Here is a 20737-nt window from a genome sequence, read left to right as displayed (position 1 = left end):
ACACAATATAAAATAAAAATTAAATAAAAAAAACAGAGTTTCAAAACACATAAAACAAAAATTGGGAGTTGGCTCAGACCCAACATTGTCTTTATGAGGATGCAGGTTTGATCCCTGGCCTTGCTCAGTGGGTTAGGGATCGAGCATTGCCACAAGCTACAGTGTAGGTCACAGACACGGCTTGGATCTGGTGTTGCTGTGGCTCTGGCGTAGGCCAGCGGCTGCAGCTCCGATTAGACCCCTAGCCTGGGAACCTCCATATGCCACGGGTACGGCCTTAGAAAAGACAAAAAGATAATAAAAGAATTAAGAGAAATAAAAATAAACAAATAAAATAAATAAAATAAATTTTAAAAATAAAAAATAATAATTAATAAATAAATAAATGAAATAATAAATAAAATTAGTAGGACTAAAGGAAGATACAGGCAAAACCACAATGGTAGTTGGGGACTTTGACAACTATCTCTCAGTAATTGATAGAATAAGGAAACACAAAATCAGTGTGTATGTAAAAGGCTGGAACAGCATCTCCACCAACTTCCCCTAATTGTCACATATAATATACTAAATTCAATGACTGCAGAGTATGCATTCTTCTTGAGTAAAAGATTCAAGTCAGACCACATACAGGCCCTAAAACAAGTCTCAATAAAATTTTAATGTACCAAAAAATTTTAAAGTCATATAAAGCTAAATCAGCCTTATTTTTACTGTTGAAAAACTGTGTTCTGTGTTTATTTTAAAAAATAAAGGGGAGTTCCCATTGTGGCACAGTGGTTAACGAACCCGACTAGGAACCATGAGGTTGCGGGTTCAATCCCTGCTGTTGCTCAGTGGGTTGACAATCTGGCATTGCCGTGAGCTGTGGTGTAGGTTGCAGACGCGGCTCGGATCCCGCGTTGCTGTGGCTCTGGTGTAGGCTGGTGGCTACGGCTCCAATTAGACCCCTAGCCTGGGTACCTCCATATGCCACAGGAGCGGCCCAAGAAATGGCAAAAAAAATAAAGATTTGAGCATAAATATCTATAAGAGCAGTACAGACCTCATATATTGACTTAGAGGGAGAAAATACCTCTAGACATTTGAGATAAATGCACACAACTGCATCGTGTACTAGCTAATGTTCCTAAGTGAACATGCAAAGAACTCTATAGCTAATTTTTGTTATATATAATTTTTCTACAATAAGGAATATACAACTTGGACAAAAAAAAAATAAAATAAAAGCAACAAGACTGCCGGTGGGAGGGGCCTGCTAGGGTGAAACCAACTTCTCCCATTGATCTTCTTCTCCACATGGGGCCTATTCCCAAAAGTCTCCTTCCCAAAAAGATAATCAAGAGGAAAAATCTGACATGCAGAGTTAATCGAAGGGGACGTGCAGGGGCACAGGATCTCTTACCACCAACACCACTGCTGCCAAAGGAAAACTTAAAAGGAGTCAAAAAACCAAAAATTACTCTACAAAGGGAAGGAAATGGGCTCCCCTTCAGAAAGTAGAAGCAGCAGGGGCAGATAAGAGTCTAGCTGGTTTTGCTGCCCGTGCATATGGTATTTTTATCCTCTGAACAAAACCAGTGAATATGCCAGAGGTTGAACTTCCAGATGGTTAACATCAGGCTGACACTATGCTCTGTCAAACAGGAAATGATCAAAACACAACAGACGAACTCCTGGGTAAAAACTCAGAAGTTGGAGAACCAATTACACCACTGCTTCTCTCCCACCAACAGAAAAACATGGAGCAGTGTCCAAACCTGCAGTGGCATCACCTCCTGTTACCATGACAACAGAGGAGTCTCAAGAAATGATGAAGATGCATGCATCCACACTCATGATGGGGTGACCGAAGTGAGAACACGTCAGAGGGTAGCGATGATGCTGGACTGAACGGGACTCAGCCGGTGGCACAAGAAACTAGCAGGGAAAATGCAAAGAGGTCTTGGCAGTCTAAGGCGCTGAGGGAGATTTTGATGGTATCTTCTGTATTCCTTCTTTTAGAAAAGAAAAAGATCTCAGCAAACATTTCCATCACCCTTTGTTATCGTACACTTCCTTGGAAAAGCAGCTACAGGGAAGAGTAATTAAACTGTGGACAAGGCTTCAGTTCTTTGTAAAATCTATCCCATTTTATGTTTCTTCACAGCAAAAGACAACCTTTTATTTTGAAAACTGCTTTGTTTCCGATAGTGATTTTTATTTTTAAAATTAAAAAATTGATTTTTTTGGCAGGGCCCACAGCATTCGGAAGCTCCTGGGCCAGGGATTGAACCCAAGCCACAGCTGTAATGGCAGTGACAACACCAGATTCTTTTTTTCTTTCTTTTTTTTTTTTTGGTCTTTTTGGCATTTCTGGGGCCGCTCCCGTGGCATATGGAGGTTCCCAGGCGAGGGGTCTAATCGGAGCTGTAGCCACCAGCCTATGCCAGAGCCACAGCAACGCGGGATCCGAGCCACGTCTGCAACCTACACCACAGCTCACGGCAATGCCGGATCGTTAACCCACTGAGCAAGGGCAGGGATCGAACCCGCAACCTCATGGTTCCTAGTCGGATTCGTTAACCACTGCGCCACGACTGCGGAACTCCAACACCAGATTCTTAACCCCACTGAGACATGAGGGAACTCCCTAATGTTGATTTTTAAGCGATTCTCTTTTCCTTAGGATTTTTTGTATACCTGTTGATTGTTGTATAAATGTTAGCAAATCCAAGAGAGTTAGCATACTAAACCAGCAGATGCCTAATCTGTTAGCGTGGTAGGGCCCTCCCAGAACAAAGGGAAGGCAGCGTGGCATAACCAGCATCTGTGTGTGTGTCCATAACTCTGTGGCAGCAAGACATAATCAGTATCCATGTGCAACTTTGTAACACAGACCATCCAACCAGACCTTACAGAACATGTGTTACCTTATAAAGGGGACAAAGGGACCAAAGTGTAAAAGAAAAAAATAACAGAATAGATAAGACAGCACCCCGCTGCGTTTTGGGGTTCAGACGTTGGATATGAATCCACTGAGCCAGTGCCAGCATGAATAAACACTGATTCCTGGCAAATAGCCTCAGAGTCCCGTCTCTCTGTAGGAGAATCCTCCAACATTAGTTCATGTGTTTAATTGAGATAAGAAGGCCAAGCAGATGTAGTATCATTCTATGCCTTGTGCAGCTACAACTTGTCAGGTTTTCATTTTATCTTATTCTCAGCTCCTTGTTTAGCTCTATTAAAAATCGGCATACTTAATAGCAAATTATGTGAAGAATTTACCTACTTTATATAAATTTACCACTCCACAAAACGTGAGATGATAACAGACATTTAAGTTGAAGTCAATGTTCCCCAAACTCTGAGAAATAGAGATCCGATCGAAATCAAAAAGACGTCGTTAGGACTGCAGCCCAAGAGACGTGATTCAAAGAGCACTAGAATTGTGTTCCACCAGATTACAAAATGGGGGAGGCTTATAAGGGGCAAAGACAGACACAAAAAACCTCACAAGGTTACACACACCGATTGTCAAGAACTAGGATTGGAACTAGGGTATGAGTTCTTGTTAAGCAAGGACTGATTGGGGATTAAGATAATTACACAGCTTTTGTTGGGGGACGAAGAGCCTGGGCTTTGACACTAAAGTTGCAGGTAGTAGCTGCTAGCAAATGCTGTTCTGAAAATGGCTGATAGTGTCCTTAAGTTTTACACAGTTCAGAAAACTCAAGTTCTCAGTGATGCAGGAACATGTCTGAAGCCATATCCACAATGGCTGCCCAGCTCCATTTGGATGCCTGAACCACAGTTACTCTGTTTCAGTTTTTGGATGATCTTAAATATGCCATCAAAAAGTTTTCCCAACAATTGACACCGTTTATCAGTCCGGGCATTGAATTCCTGCAATTTGATCAGTATTTCTTATTTGGGGATGCATACAAACAGTGATTCTGGTGTGTTTTTGTTGCTGCTGCTGCTGCTGCTGCTTTAATGACTTAAGATGTTGCACCCTGCTGTGGTTTGAACCTATGCAGCTTTTTCTAGAAATAACATTTGTGTCGAACTGTAACACTTTATACCAATGTTTATTTTGGGCTCTTTGGAGGAATGAAAAGAGGATTATGTTGTCTCTGCTGCAATTGTGTTTTGCGGAATATTAGCCTGTGCAAGTTTGAGCGACAAAACTTATAAATCCAATCCATATGAAGTAGGAAGTAGATGGGCCCCTGGACTAAACACCTGGAGTTTGTCTGGCTGAGCAAATTGGAGCTTGCCTCCCCTGACATTTCAGAGAGAAAGTTAACGGCAGGAGCAGAGAGGAGCTAAGCTCTGCTGGAGTAAAGAGGTAAAATGACCCCATCTTTTATTTTCAAGGTCAAGGAGACCTCCCTGACTGTACACACACAGAAAAGTTCCTGGGGGGGGGGTCAAAAAGGGGAGGTACTAACCCACAATATGTCCTATCAACACCCCAGAGACCCCCACACTGGAATCCACTTTGCTAAACCATGCACACACATATCAGGGAGGGCCTTAAAGTCAGATCAGATCTGGGAATGAAGCAAGATGACTGGCCGGCAGAAGCAAAGACCTGGAAAAACTGGCCCCGGATAAAAGATTTATCAACAGCAAAAAAGCCTACCACCCAATGGAAAAATGGGCCAAAGACCTGAAGAGACTGTTCTCCAAGGAAGATATACAGATGGCCAACAAACACATGAAAAAATGCTCAACATCCCTGATTATTAGAGAAAGGCAAATCAAAACTACCATGAGATACCACCTCACACCAGTCAGAATGGCCATCATTAATAATTCAAAAATAACAAGTGCTGGAGGGGCTGTGGAGAAAAGGGAACCAGCCTGCACTGTTGGTGGGAATGTAAGCTGGTACAGCCACTAAGGAGAACAGTTTGGAAGTACCTTAGAAATTTATACATAGAACCACCATATGACCCAGCAATCCCACTCTTGGGCATCTATCTAGACAAAACTGTCCTTAAGAAAGACACATGCACCCATTTGTTCATTGCAGCTCTATTCACAACAGCCAAGACATGTAAACAACCCAGATGTCCATCAACAGATGATTGGATTAGGAAGATGTGGTGTATATACACAATGGAATGCTACTCAGCCATAAAAAAGAACAAAATAATGCTATTTGCAGCAACATGGATGGAACTAGAGACTCTCATCCTGAGTGAAGTTAAGTCAGAAAGAGAAAGACAAATACCATATGATATCACTTATAACTGCAATCTAATATACAGCACAAATGAACCTTTCCACAGAAAAGAAAATCATGGACTTGCAGAATAAACTTGTGGCTACCTGGGGGAGAGGGAGGGAGTGGGAGGGATCGGGAGCTTGTTGTTAACGGATGCAAACTATGGCTCTTGGAATGGATTCACAATGAGACCTGCTGTGTAGCATTGAGAACTACGTCTAGATACTTACATCGCAACACAACAATGGGAGGAAAAATTATGTATACATGTATGTGTAACTTGGTCCCCATGCTGCACAGCAGAAAATTATAAACTTGAATCCAAAAAAATAATAAAATAAAATAAAAGATTTAAATCACACTTTTAGTGTGTTCCTCGTTGGCGAGGACACCCACACATGCTGTCCTTCCAATAAGCTCTATGCCGGTTTTACAACCTTGGTCTCTTCGAAAAATTCTTTTTTTCAAAGACAAGAGCCAGGACTCTACTTCTAGCCACTAGCACCTGGTGGTCTAGCAGTTAGGATTCCTCATTTTCACTCAGGCAGCCCAGGTTCAATTCCCAAACAGAGAACTAAAATCTCACTTCAAGCCATCACACACGGCTGACACTCCAAGATCACACTGAATTTGATTTTCACATTTGCTCTCTATGCCAGAATTCATAGTTCATATGTTACTTATTTTAAATGGATGTAGTAAATTCACAGCTCTGTTTTTATTTTGTAATCAATCAACCACTAGGCACTTTTTTTTTTTCCCCTGCCGGTTCTGGTAGAGCCACTTCCTAAATGACAGCATGAAATCCAGTATTTGAAAAAAAACCTTGAGTAGTCCATACGACTACTCAACCAAAAAAAGAACTCTTGAGTAATGTGTGGAAACGACAAACCTGGAACAAGGAGATGTGATTATTCCTTCAAATTATACGGAATCTCACTTGAATGACAGCTACCTATGGCTTCAGAATCTCACAATTAATTCAGGATAAGCAACGTAGGCTGAGTGGTGGAGACCAGCTACGACTTCCTATGACCACAATGAAAAAAGTTGGTAAAACCCATGTATATTCCAGGAGTTCCTGTCCAACTAGCATCCATGAGGACGCAGGTTCGGTCCCTGGCCCCTCACAGTGTTGCCGTGAGCTGTGGTGTGGGTCACAGACTCTGCTTGGATCCCGCGTTGCTGTGACTGTGGCGATTTGACCCCTAGCCTGGGAACCTCCATATGCCACAAGTGTGGCCCTAAAATGACAACACCAACAACAAAAATGTATATTCCAGATTAAAAATCCACACTTCCTCAGCAATCTTCTCAAACTGGTGCGTGTCCTGGCCATCCCTATGACAGCCTCTTTCTACAGGCGAAACCGCAAATGCACCTGCTCCTCCATTTAGACTATGGGGGACTCTGAAAAAGGGTCTGTCCTCCTCAACTTTTTGCAGCTTCTCTGGCCAGTCACCCAAGGGTATAAAAAACAAGATTCCTGGCACTTTTGTTAGCAGTCGTTACTCACTGCAGTGGAGTGAAACCTGATCCTAACAAGGAATCTTAATTCCGACCGTCCCGGGTTCTCTTCCAAAACGGCCACTTTTTATTTTCTTTTATCTGATGATCCCTTTGAGGCAGGTTTCAGATTTTGCCGAGTACACATGAAAGATGAGGAAAGCACTGGTGAAGTGTAAGTGGAAAACCTGTCAAAAATCTGAGAGTGAATGGATAAGCAGTGAGATCCTGCTGTTTAGGATCAGTATCTGAACGGGAAGCTGTATCTAGTCACTTATGATGCAACATGATCATGTGAGAAAAAAGAATACGTTTTTGTGTGACTGGGTCACCTTGCTGTACAGGAGAAAATTGACAGAACACTGTAAACCAGCTATAATGGAAAAAATCATCATCATCATTACAAAATTTTTAAAAGTCTGAGTGAATTCTGAGTTAAGAGATGTTAAGAAAGGGTTAGGATGTTAATCAAGCTAAATTTCAGTTGAAAGAGAAAAGACTCAGAGCTGACTGGGAGACCAAAGATTTCAAGCAGAAGGTTTTATCAAGAGACAAGAAGTAGGTTACATGATAATGGTAAATGTTTGGGATGCACAAATGGGAATTAGTAAATGATACTGATTTCTAAGCTCTAACAATCATTGCTAACAAGATCAAGCTGTTAATACATATGTTTTAAAACTTAAGCTAGTTAAATGTCTCTAACAACTGGTTTTAATGTTCATAGGTATATTTTATGAAAGTTACCTTTTATATTTTATATCAAAAGACCTATATCTTTTTTTTTCTTTTTAAGGCTGTACCCACAACATGTAGAAGTCCCCAGGGTAGAGGGTGAATCGAAGCTATAACTGCCAAGCCTACACCACAGCCACTGCTGTGCAGGATCCTAGCCATGTCTGCGACCTACACCACAGCTCACGGCAATGCTGGATCCTTAACCCACTGAGCAAGGCCAGGGATTGAACCTGCATCCTCATGGATATTGGGTTGGTAATCCCTGAGCCATAGTAGGAACTCCCAAAAAGACTCATCTTAAGCACTATTTGGAGATTGGGAATCAGGTTGGGGGAAGAGGTTTAGGTGGATTTTTTCATATTGCAAAAGAAAAAAAAGGAGTTCCCGTCGTGGCGCAGTGGTTAACAAATCCGACTAGGCTAGGAACCATGAGGTTGCAGGTTCGATCCCTGCCCTTGCTCAGCAGGTTAACGATCCGGCATTGCCGTGAGCTATGATGTAGGTTGCAGACGTGGCTCAGATTCCGAGTTGCTGTGGCTCTGGTGTAGGCTGGCAGCTACAGCTCCAATTCGACTCCTAGCCTGGGAACCTCCATATGCCGAGGGAGCGGCCCAAGAAATGGCAAAAAGACAAAAAAAAAAAAAAAAAGAAAGAAAGAAAGAAAAAAAAAAATATTGCCTCATGGGGGATTCAACTAATTTCTAATCTAGTTTTAAGACTAGAATGTTAAATGGAAAAAATATTAAGAAAACTGAAATAGGAGTTCCTGTTGTGCCTCAGCAGTAACGAACCTGACTAGTATCAATTAGGACGCAGGTTCGATCCCTGGCCTTATTCAGTGGGTTAAGGATCCGGTGTTGCTGTGAGATGTGATGTAGGTGCAAACTTGGCTTGGAACCCGAGTTGCTCCGACTGTGACTTAGACTGGCAGTTGAAGCTCTGATTTGACCCCTAGCCTGGGAACTTTCATATGCTGCAGGTGCAGGCTTAAAAAGCAAAAAAAAAAAAAAAAAAATTGAAAAGTTCATATCATAATATGCATTTCTGATCCAGTTGGTAGTTCTTCCTTTTGAAAACTGTGATATCTGCATGAAACTGTTTGAATCTTATTTTCTAAGTTTCCCCCTGACTGGATAGAGTTAAAGCTAGAATTTTATCTTGTGATAAAGGAACAAAAAAAAATGAACGTATTATTTGTAAATTGATGTTTAGTCACTAGCAATAAATTTGAAATACTAGTGTATTATAAACCTAATCCTAGGTAGTCTTATGAAAATAGATCTCTATCTTTTGAATTTATATTCACCCTGGGTTTTTTTTTTTCTTTTCTTTTTTTTTTTTTTTTGTCTTTTGTCTTTTTAGGGCTGCACCCTCAGCAGGTGGAGGGTCCCAGACTAGGGGTCCAATCACAGCTGTTGCTGCCAGCCTATGCCAGAGCCACAGCAATGCCAGATCGGAGCCACCTTTGTGACCTACACCATAGCTCATGGCAACACTGGATCCTTAACCACAGAGCAAGGTCAGAGATCGAACCCGCAACCTCATGGTTCCTTGTCAGATTTGTTTCCACTTCAAGATGGGAACTCCTCACCCTGGTTTTCAAGACATTTTAAAGATACATTTTTTTTCCCTCTTTTTTTTTAAAAACTGCTTCTTCCTTTTAGGGCTATTTAAGACTTTTTTTTCTTTTCTTTTCTTTTTTTTTTTTTTTTGAGTTGCAATTCATAGGCAGTCACTTTTTTGTTGTTGTTGTTGTTGTTTGTTTTGTTTGTTTGTTTGGTCTTTCTGTCTTTTCTAGGAATGCACAACAACATGTGGAGGTTCCCAGGCTAGGGGTCTAATCAGAGCTACAGCTGCTGGCCTATACCACAGCCACGCCAGATCCAACCCGCATCTGTGACACAGCTCACGGCAACACCAGATCCTTAACCCCCTGAGCCAGGCCAAAGGTGGAACCCTCATCCTCATGGATACTCGTCGGTTTCATTACCGCTGAGCAACGACGGGAACTCACAGGGAATATTTTGCATACGAGCGCAGATACACATCTTAACCCAAGTCCACCTTGTCACACGCCCCTCGTGAACGCTGACTATGGAGCCAATGCCTTGCCTATAGTATAATATCAGTCTAGATGATAGAAAATTATGTTCCTCCTTTTTTGCATAAAGCAGAAAAACTTAGAGCGAGTGTGCCAAGTTTCCTTACTGACCGAAGGAGATAAATTGAGCTGATAGTGTTAATTGAGACTCAAGAAATTATCTGAATCTTGGTTGTACAGATTTATCAGCTTGCATGAAATATTAACTCATCAGATGGCTTTTATGGTTTCGCATGTGTACATAGGCTTTCCCCCTCCGTACGCATCCCATCAGTTAGTGAACTTTGTAAACTGGCACTGAAACCACACAACAGTGTTTTGTTATAACAATTTTATAAATGTTTCCAGTACAATGCCTATGATTTTTCTGAGGCAAACCAAAGGTAAATTTCTCAAGGTTCTTACTGTCTGCATCTGATGGAGTATCTTTTACACTTTTGTAATAGATGAAGAATAAACCATCTAACAAATCCTTTTTCCAATGTTAAACTATGCACCAAGTTTTCAGTCCAAACTATATACAAATTAAACTTAAATTGCTTTTTTTAACCAATAAGCATGTACTTAGTTATGTTGAAATAGTGTTAAAAAGCAAAAAATAAAATAATGCTCTTATATACCAGCAATTAAAATTTTTAAAAGCATTATTTTTTTGTCTTTTGTCTTTTTAGGGCCACACACATGGCATATGGAGGTTCCCAGGCTAGGGGTTTTATCAGAGCTACAGCTGCTGGCCTACACCACAGCTGTATCAATACCAGATCTGAGCTGCATCTTCGACCTACACCACAGCTCATGGCAATGCTGGCTCCTTAACCCACTGAGCGAGGCCAGGGATCAAACCCACAACCTCATAGTTCCTAGTCAGATTCGTTTCCGCTGTGCCACGACGGAACGCCAGAAAACATAATTTAAATGAATAGCATTAAGTCAATTGGCTGTGTCTACAGAAAGAAAATAAAATTCCCTACCCAAAACAGTATCCAAAAGGAAACTCTACATGGCTAATGTCTTAAATGTAAAAAGGAAAACTTTCAAAGAAAATAGAGGAGTATCTTTATGACATTAAGTTTTCTCATGATTTCTAAATTAGGCACAAATGGGAAAATAAATCTTAAAGGAAAATGTTGATCACTGTTGACATACTGCAATTAAAAACAGATATTGATAAAGTTACTTAAATAATTTTTTTAAAGCCAAAGATGTTATTTGCTAAAATTAAAAACACATGCCCTTTGACCTAGCAATCCTACTCTTGAGGAATAAATTCCATAAAATGTGCGCATCGGTACAAGAGACATGGTCAAACATGTGCATAGAATCATTACTCATAACACCTGAAAAATGAAAATAACCCGAATGTCCACCGACAGTAGAATCAATTCATTAATCATAATATGTTCGTAGAAGAGAATGTCGCAAAGCAGTGAAAAGGAAGCGACAGCTACATGCAATAACCTCAGTGGATCCCAAAAACGTAACAATGAGCCAAAAAGACAGACACAAAAGAGAAGGCGCTATATGGTATCATTTATATAAAACTCAAAAACCAGGCAAAATTACACTATAGGCATATATGCATAGGTGGGAGGACCGTAAAGAAAACTGAGAGATTCAGGACCGTGGTTGCCTCTGGAGGAGGAGGTGGAATACCATCGTGAGAGCAACAGGGCACAGCAGGCCTTCTGGGGGCCAATGTCCTATTTCTTGATCTGGGTGGTAATTCCATGGTGTTTTGCTTTGTCATAAATCATTAAGATCAAATCTTCTATTTAGTACTTTTAAGTGTATGATGTTTCACAAGAAAAAAGTTTGAAAAAAACAATAAAGTGTGAGAGAAGATGGAGTTCCCTGGTGGCTCAGTGGGTTAAGGATCTGGCATTGTCACTGTTGTTGCCGGGCTCACTGCTGTGGTGCAGGTTCAATCCCTGGTCTTTGAACGTCCACATGCCGTGGGTGCAGCCAAAAAAAAAGGAGTGGGAGAAGTTATTTGCAACATGTGTAAATGACAAAGACTAGTATCCAAAGTATATAAAGAATTCCTACTAATCAACAAGGAAAGGACAAAGGACCCAATAGAGAAGTGAAGAAATTTGAATAGGTACTTCACAGAAGAGAAAACCAGAATGGCCAACAAATACATGAAAAGATGCCCAATCTTATTAGTGATTAAGGAAATGAAAATTAAAACATCCTAATACAGGATTTCCTGTCATGCCTCAAAGGAAATGAACCTGACTTAACATCCATGAGGATGCAGGTGTGATCCCTGGCCCTGCTCACCGGGTTAAGGATCCGGCATTGCCATGAGCCGTGGTGTAGGTCACAGACACGACTCAGATCCCATGCTGCTGTGGCTGTGGTGTAGACCAGCAGCTACAGCTCCAATTCGACCCCCAGCCTGGCAGCTACCATGTGCCTCTGATGCAGCCCTAAAAAAGACAAAACAACAACAAAAACCATCATAATACAAGATAGGATTCTGAGCAGATGGTGGAGTAGGGAGAATCAGGAATCCTTCTCCCCACTCAGGCAGCAAATGCACTGGAAGAATCTGTCCGATGTAACTATTTTGGAACTCTGGAGTCCATTGAAGGCTTGTAACTTCCAGAACAAGGCTTGGTTTGGATGGTAAATTGTGATTAATTTTAGTCCAATTCAGCTCTCAGCACAGTAGCAGCTACCCATACCCTAACTCCATCCTCACGGCAGGCAGCCGTGCACATGTTCCTAAAAAAGACTGCAAACAGCTTGTGGGAGCCAGTTTTGAACGCTGTCGTCCAAACACTGATTGATGTCAGTATCCTCTGAACACTGATTGATGCTTATGATCTCAGAGGGACAAAGATACGGGTGGACCTTGTTGCTGCACCTCTCCATACTGTCATACGCCCCTCCCCCTCTGGCTGAAGTGACTTAAAGCAAGGGGATTTTAAGGGCTGGCACCCTTCTTCCCCCACTTCATTGTTCTCTTTTTCCTCTTTTGGGAACCAGACATTTAAAAACAAATGCATCTATGGGGAAAAATCAGAAAGTGATCATGCATACACAGAGAAAGGTACAAATTTGTAACATACCCAAGAAGACCTGAAGTTTACACCTCAGGCTGATCCTTGGCACAGAGAAAGCTTACAACAATCAAAAAAACAAAAATACTAAAGAAAAACAATAGTAAAAGACAGTAAATCCAAGAGAAGGAGAATAATCCAATTTCCAGACTTATATTATTAGATTCAAATGTCCAGTGTTCAACCAAAAAAAGAAAACTACAAGGCATACAAAATAAAACAGGAAAGGGAGTTCCCATTGTGGCTCAGTGCTTAAGGAACCCAACTAGTATCCACGAGGACACGGGTTCGATCCCTGGCCTTGCTCAGTGGGTTAAGGATCTGGCATTGCCATGAGCTGTGCTGAAGGTCACAGACGTGGTTTGGATCCTGTGTGGCTGTGGCTGTGGCGTAGGCCAGCAGCTACAGCTCTGATTCAACCCTAGCCAGGGAACCTCCATATGTCTCAGGTGCAGTCCTAAAAACAAACAAACAAACCAGGAAAGTATGCCCAATTCAAAGGAAAAAAATAAATGTACAGCAACTGTCCCTGAAAAAGATCTGATGGTAAATCTACCAGTTAAGACTTTAAAACACTGCCTTTAAGATCCCAAAGAACAGAAAGAACACATAGACAAAGTCCAGAAAACATTGTAGGAACAAAATGGAAATATCAATACATATAAAACCTAAAAAGAAACCAAAAAAGTTCTGGAGCCAAAAAGTATACAACTGACTAGCGATGAATAAGTCACCAGTGGAATTCAAAAGCAGATCTGAAGCAGTAGAAGAATCAGCAAACTTGAAGACAGGACAATGGAAATTACTGAGTCTGAGGAACAAAAAGAAAAGACTGAAGAAACGTGAACAGAACAGAAGGGACCTGTAGGACACCACCGAGGGGACCAACAAACACACCATGGGAAATCCCGGGAGAAAATGCCAAGGGGCAGAAAGAACATCTGAAGAAATAATGACTGAAAACTTTCCAGTTTGATGAAAGTCATGAACATAAACGAGAAGCTCAACTAACTCCAAGGAAGATGAATTAAATGAGACCCAACACTAAGACACATTATAGCTAAACTTTCAAAAGATAGGGACTAACATGGAGCTCCATTGTAGCTCAGCAGGTCAAGAACCTGGCTAGTCTTCATGAGGATGTGGGTTCGATCCCTGGCCTCGCTCAGTGGGTTAAGGATCCGGCATTGCCACGAGCTGTGGTGTAGGTCACAGACACAGCTCAAATCCTGCATTGCTGTGGCTGTGAGGGTAGGTCAACAGCTGCAGCTTCGACTCAACCCCTAGCCTGGAAACTTTCATATTCTGCAGGGGAGGCCATAAAAAGAAAACAAAAAGAGAGACAAGGTGTAATTGTTTTCCAACGTTGTGTTAATTTATGCTATGCTGAAAGTAACTCAGTTATACAGATATACATTCTCGTTTTTAATACCCTTTTCCGCTATGGTTTTTCCCAGAAGATTAGATATAGTTCCCCGTACTATACAGTAGGACCTTATTGTTTATTCATTCTAAATATAATAGTTCAAGAAAACAAAAAGACAACTTACAGAATGGGAGAAAATAGTTTCAAATGACGCAACTGACAAGGGCTTAATCTCTAGAATATACAAGCAAAGTACATAACTCAACAGCAAAAAAGCCAACAACCTAATGGAAAAATGGGCCAAAGACCTGAAAAGACATTTTCCCAAGAAAGAAGTACAGATGGCCAACAAACACATGAAAAAATGCTCAACATCACTAATTATTAAAGAAATGCAAATCAAAACTACCATGAGATACCACCTCACACCAGTCAGAATGGCCATCATTAATAAGTCCAAAAATAACAAGTGCTAGAGGGGGTGTGGAGAAAAGGGAACCCTCCTGCACTGCTGGTGGGAATGTAAGCTGGTACAGCCACTACGGAGAACAGTATGGAGATATCTTAGAAATCTATACATAGAACTACCACATGACCCAGCAGTTCCACTCTTGGGCATCTATCTGGACAAAACTGTCCTTAAAAAAAGACACATGCACCCACTTGTTCATTGCAGCTCTATTCACAACAGCCAAGACATGGAAACAACCCAGATGTCCATCAACAGATGATTGGATTAGGAAGATGTGGTATATATACACAATGGAATGCTACTCAGCCATAAAAAAGAATGAAATAATGCCATTTGCAGCAACATGGATGGAACTAGAGACTCTCATCCTGAGTGAAGTTAAGTCAGAAAGAGGAAGACAAATACCATATGATATCACTTATATCCGGAATCTAGTATAAGACACAAATGAACCTTTCCACAGAAAAGAAAATCATGGACTTACAGAATAGACTTGTGGTCACCAAGTGGGAGGGAGAGGGAGGCAGGTGGTTGGGGAGCTTGGGGTTAATAGATACAAACTATTGTCTTTGGAAGGGATTAGCAATGAGAGTCCACTGTGTAGCACTAGGAACTATGTCTAGTCACTTATGATGGAGCATGATAATGTGCGAAAATAGAATGTGTACATGTATGTGTAAATGCGTCACCATGCTGTACAGCAGAAAAAAATTGTATTGGGGAAATTAAAAAAAAAAAAGCAGTTTAAGAGAATCTTGAAAGCAAGAAGGGACATCACACATAAGGGCTCCTCAATATTGATTATCAGCAGATTTCCCATCATCATCTTTGGAGGCCAAAAGGCAGCAGACTAATATTAAAGTAATAAAAGAAAAAAAAATTGTCAAGAAAGAATCCTATATCCGCAAAAACTGCCCTTGAAAAATGAGGGGGAAATTAAAACATCACCAGAGAAACAAAAGCTGAGGGAGTTTGTTAGAACTAGACCTGCCCCGCAGGAAATGCTCAAGGTACTTCTGCAGTGTGGGCTGAAAGTACACTAGACAGTAAACTGAAAACGTATGAAGAGGAGTTCCCACCGTGGCTCAGTAGTTAACAAACCTGACTAGTGTCCATGGGGACGCGGGTTTGATCCCTGGCCCTGTTCAGTGGGTTAAGGATCCAGTGTTGCCATGAGCTGGGGTGAAGGTTGCCAATGCAGCTTGGATCTGGCGTGGCTGTGGTGCAGGCCGGGGGCTATAGCTCTGATTAGACCCCTAGCCTGGGAACCTCAATATGCTGCAAGTGCAGCCCTAAAAGGCAAAAAAGAAAGGAAGGAAGGAAGGGAGGGAAAGAAAATGTATGAAGATACAAAGATCTCAATAAAGCTTAAGTACATGGGCAATAATTAAAAGGTAGCATTATTTTAACAACAGATTGTAATTTCACTTTTTTTATATGATTTAAGAGACTAATACATTCTAAAAGTATTAATCTATAAGTCAGTATTTTGTAACTTCAGTTTACAACCATACATTCTGCTTTCTACCTAATTTAAGAGATCAATTGCACTTAAAAGAATTATTAGTTTACGCTTTTGAGCATAGAATGTATAAAGATGTAATGCTGTGCCATCAGCAACTGAAAGGACTGGGTAAGAAACTATAAAGGAGAAGAGTTTTGCAGGCCATCGAAGCTAAGATGGTATAAACTAATCAAAATTATAGCCTTAGGATGTTAAATGTAATCCCTACGGTAACTACAAGGTAACTACAAACAACGGAGCTACAGAATAAATACCAAAGGAAATAACTTAAACATTTCACCACCGGAGTGCCTGTCATGGCACATTAGTTAACGAATCTGACTAGGAACCATGAGGTTGAGGGTTCGATCCCTGCCCTTGCTCAGTGGGTTAAGGATCTAGCGTTACCATGAGCTGTGGTGCAGGTCGCAGATGCGGCTCGGATCCCACGTTGCTGTGGCTCTGGTGTTGGCCGGCGGCTACAGCTCCTATTGGACCCCTAGCCTGGGAACCTCCTTATGCCAAGGGAGCAGCCCAAGAAATGGCAAAAAGACAAAAACAAAAACAGGAGTTCCCTTCGTGGCTCAGTGGTTAACGAATCCGACTAGGAACCATGAAGTTGTGGTTCGGTCCCTGGCCTTGCTCAGTGGGTTGGAGATCCGGCGTTGCCATGAGCTGTGGTGTAGGTCACAGACACGGCTTAGATCTGGCGTTGCTGTGGCTCTGGCGTAGGCCGGCGGCTGTAGCTCTGATCCCACCCCAGCCTGGGAACTTCCATATGCCGTGGGAGCGGCCCTAGAAAAGGCAAAAAGACAAAGAAAAGAAAAAAAAAAAAAAACATTTCACCATCAAGGAGTTCCTGGAGTGGCTCAGCAGTTAATGAACCTGACTAGCATCCATGAGGATGTGGGTTCAATCCCTAGCCTTGCTCAATGGGTTAAGGATCTGGCATTTCCGTGAGCTGTGGTGTAGGTTGCAGACCTGGCTCAGATCCCAAGTTGCTGTGGCTGTGGCGTAGGCCAGCGGCTACAGCTCCAAATAGACCCCTAGCCTTGGAACCTCCATATGCCACAGGTGAGGCCCTAAAAAGATAACTAATAAATAAACATTTCACCACAAAAAAAAAAGACAGTAATGTAGAAAATAAAGAACAAAAAAACTATAAGGCACATAGAAAACAAAATAGCAAAATACCCCACTTCAATATTGCTATCACAATAATGACTAGAACAACCAGACAGAATTAAAAAACTAGAGAACTTAAACAACACAAGAGACTAAGTCAATCTAACAGACATATATACAACATTTTTCCCAACAACAGCAAAATACGTATTTTCTAAAGTACGTAACATTTTCCAGGATAGGCCATATGCTAGGAGAGAAATTAAGTGTCACTAAATCTTAAAAGATAGATATCACATAAAGTATTTTCTCTAACCACAAAGGGATGAAGTTAGAAATCAGTAACAAAAATAAAACTGGAAATTTTATGTATTTGGAAATGAAGAAACAACATACCATCTCATGAGACCCAGTGATAGCAGTGCAGGAAAGTTACAGCTATAGATGCTTACACTAAAAAAGATCTCAACAACCTAAATGTCCATCAACAGATGAATTAAGAGATGATGTGGTATATATACACAATGGAATACTACTCAGCCGTAAAAAAGAATGAAATAATGCCATTTGCAGCAACATGGATGCAACTAGAGATTCTTATACTAAGTGAAGTAAGTCAGAAAGAGAAAGACAAATATCATATGATATCACTTATATGTGAAATCTAAAATATGGCACAAATGTACCTTTCTACAAAACAGAAACAGACTCACAGGCAAAGAATAGATTTGTCATTGCCAACGGGGACAGGGGAGGGGGTGGGATGGACTTGAAGTTTGGGGCTAATAAATACGAACTATTACATTTTGAACGGATAAGCAATAAGGTCCTACTGTATGGCACAGGGAATTTTATCTAGTCTCTTGGGATAGACCATGATGGAAGATACTCTAAGAAAGGCAATGTATCTTTATGCATTACTGGGTCACCCTGCTGTACGGCAGAAATTACAACATTGTAAATCAACTATACTCTAGTTAAAAAACAAAAAATAAGATCTCAAATCAACAACCTAACTTTACAACTTAGGGAACTACAAAACAGGAGGGGATGGGTAATAAGCGATATCAAAAGCTAGCAGAAGTTAAGAAATTATAAAGATTAGAGCAGAAATCAATCAAATAACTGAAAAACAACAGGGCAAAAAAAAAAAAAAATCAATGAAGCCGAACCAAAAGTTGCTTATTTTAAAAGATAAAAATGACAAACCTTCTAACTGAACGACTTTGCTGTACAGCAGAAATTAACACAACGTTGTAAATTAACTACAGTTTGATTAAGAAAGAAAAATAAATCTGAAAAAAAAAGAACAGAAAAATGACAAACCTTTAGCTAGATGGACTAAGAAAGAGACTCAAATTACTAAAATCAGAAATGAAAATAAGCACATTACTACCAATTCTACAGAAACAAAAGGATTATAAGACAGTACTGTGGGTAATTATATGCCAACAAACTGGATAACCTAGATAAAATGAATAAATTCCTAGAAATACAAAACATACTGACATTAAATCATGAAGAAACAGACCATCTGAGTTGATTTATAACGAGTAAGGAGATTGAATCAGCAATCAAAAATCTTCTGACAAAAGACTTGTGGCTGCCTGATGGGAGGGGGAGGGAGTGGGAGGGAGTGGGAGGGATCGGGAGCTTGGGCTTATCAGACACAACTTAGAATAGATTTACAAGGAGATCCTGCTGAATAGCATTGAGAACTTTGTCTAGATACTCATGTTGCAACAGAACAAAGGGTGGGGGAAAAAATGTAATTGTAATGTATACATGTAAGGATAACCTGACCCCCTTGCTGTACAGTGGGAAAATAAAAAAATTAAAAAAAAAAAATCTTCTGACAAAGGAAATCTCTGCACAGAACATTCTAACACTCTAAAATTACAAAACTGGATCTTTACGGAGTGTACAATGAGAGACAAGGGCTTAAACTATATTCCATTTATTATTATAATTCACACATATACTTTCCAACCGGTAGAGCTGAAACAAAGCAGAATTATAAGCCAAATATGATATGGCCACTGAGGCTTTTCCCTTGTTTGTGGCCTTCTGAATCCATTACCCTAAAAAGGGCCTTTCCCATATCTAATTAACCAACCAATAGCGGCTCTCAGGAAAGCACCTCATCCATCATTCCTTGGAAATGTAACACTTTAGAATTCAATGTATCATTCATTGTCTTGAAGGATGATGACAAACCTCTTTAAATTCACACAGTCTCAGAGAAAATGTTCATGTGTTTACTAAACTGTAAATGTTTTAAGTGGAAAATTACAAAGCCCCAAAACCGGATGGATGCACTGGTGAATTCTACCCAACATTTAAAGAATTCATAGCACTCTTTCTCAAATTTTCCCCCCCAAAAAAAACTGCAGAGAAAGGAACACTTTCTAACTCATTCTCTGAGGCCAGCAGGACTCTGATACCAAAGTCAGACAAAGACACAAGAAAACTATAAATCAATATTCCTTATAAACACCGATGCAAACACCCTTAACAAAATGCTAACAAACTGCTTTCGGCAACATGTTAAAAGGATTATACACCATCATCAAGCAGAAATTATTTCTGGAAGGCAAGAACGGTTTGGCCTTCAAAAAAAAAAAATCAATTAAGTTACCACTTCAAACAAGAAAGGGGAAAAAAAACTACATGATCATTTCAATAGATGCAGAAAATATGAAAAAATACAACACCCTTCCAAGATAAGAACACTGGACAAACTAGGAATAGAAGGAAATTACCTGAATATAATTTTTGAGAAAACATGTATAAAAGACCTACAGTGAATATTTTACTCAATGATGAATGACTGGAAGCTTTTTTTTTTTTTTTTTTTTTTAAGGAAAAAGACAAGGATGCCCATTTTCATCACTTCTACTCAACAAAGTGGTGCAAGTCCTAGATAGAGCCACTGAGCAAGAAAAAGATACAAAAGGCATCTAAATTGGACAGGAATAATAATGTCAACTAGGTTTGCAGAAGTTATGATCTTACATTTAAAAAATCCTTTAAAAAGTTCCTGTTAGAACTAATCACTGATTTCAGCAAAAGATACAAAGTCAACACACAAAAATCAGTTGTACGGTTGAACAACCCCGTTTGAACTGCTCAGGCCCACGTACGTGCAGATATTTTTCAAAAGTAAGTACTGCAGTACTACACGGTCCAGGGTTGGTTAAATCCGTGACTGCAGAGGAACCACAGACAGAGAGCTGAGCTGACTATAACCTACACACAGGTCAACTCCCATGTTGTTCAAGGGTCATTGGTATTGCTACACACTAGTGATAAACAATGTGCAAAGGAAAGTAACAATTCCATTTTCAATAGCATTAAAAAGAGTAAGATACCCAGGAAGAAATTTCAGTCAGGGAAGTAAAAGACTTGGACCCTGAAAACTACAAAATGTTGCTCAAAGAAATTAGAGGCAAATGGATGAAAAAACATTCTGTGTTTACAAATTGGAAGACTTAGGAGTTCCCGTCATGGCTCAGTGGTTAACGAATCCGACTAGGAACCATGAGGTTGCAGGTTCGATCCCTGGCCCTTCTCAGTGGGTTAAGAATCCAGGGTTGCCGTGAGCTGGGATGTAGGTCCCAGATGTCGCTGAGATCCTGCGTG

The 20737-nt window shown here is 40.5% G+C and overlaps 1 protein-coding gene across 10 annotated transcripts in view; it reads right to left on the bottom strand.

Moving 5' to 3' along the window:
* Positions 1 to 20737, bottom strand: part of STYXL1 (serine/threonine/tyrosine interacting like 1) — an 81104-nt gene that overhangs the window by 48371 nt on the left and 11996 nt on the right. Inside the window, exon 1 of one of the 10 annotated variants that reach the window (XM_021086300.1) lies at positions 1761 to 1913. The exons of the other annotated variants lie outside the window; for them this stretch is intronic. Coding sequence (XP_020941959.1) covers positions 1761 to 1788 — 28 coding nt within the window. The 5' untranslated portion in view covers positions 1789 to 1913. Of the gene's footprint in view, positions 1 to 1760; positions 1914 to 20737 lie in introns of those variants that run through there. 10 annotated transcript variants of the gene reach the window in all.

Source organism: Sus scrofa, chromosome 3 (assembly GCF_000003025.6).
Source record: "Sus scrofa isolate TJ Tabasco breed Duroc chromosome 3, Sscrofa11.1, whole genome shotgun sequence".
Lineage (NCBI taxonomy): Eukaryota > Metazoa > Chordata > Mammalia > Artiodactyla > Suidae > Sus > Sus scrofa.
This window is presented reverse-complemented; position numbering and strand designations above follow the sequence as displayed.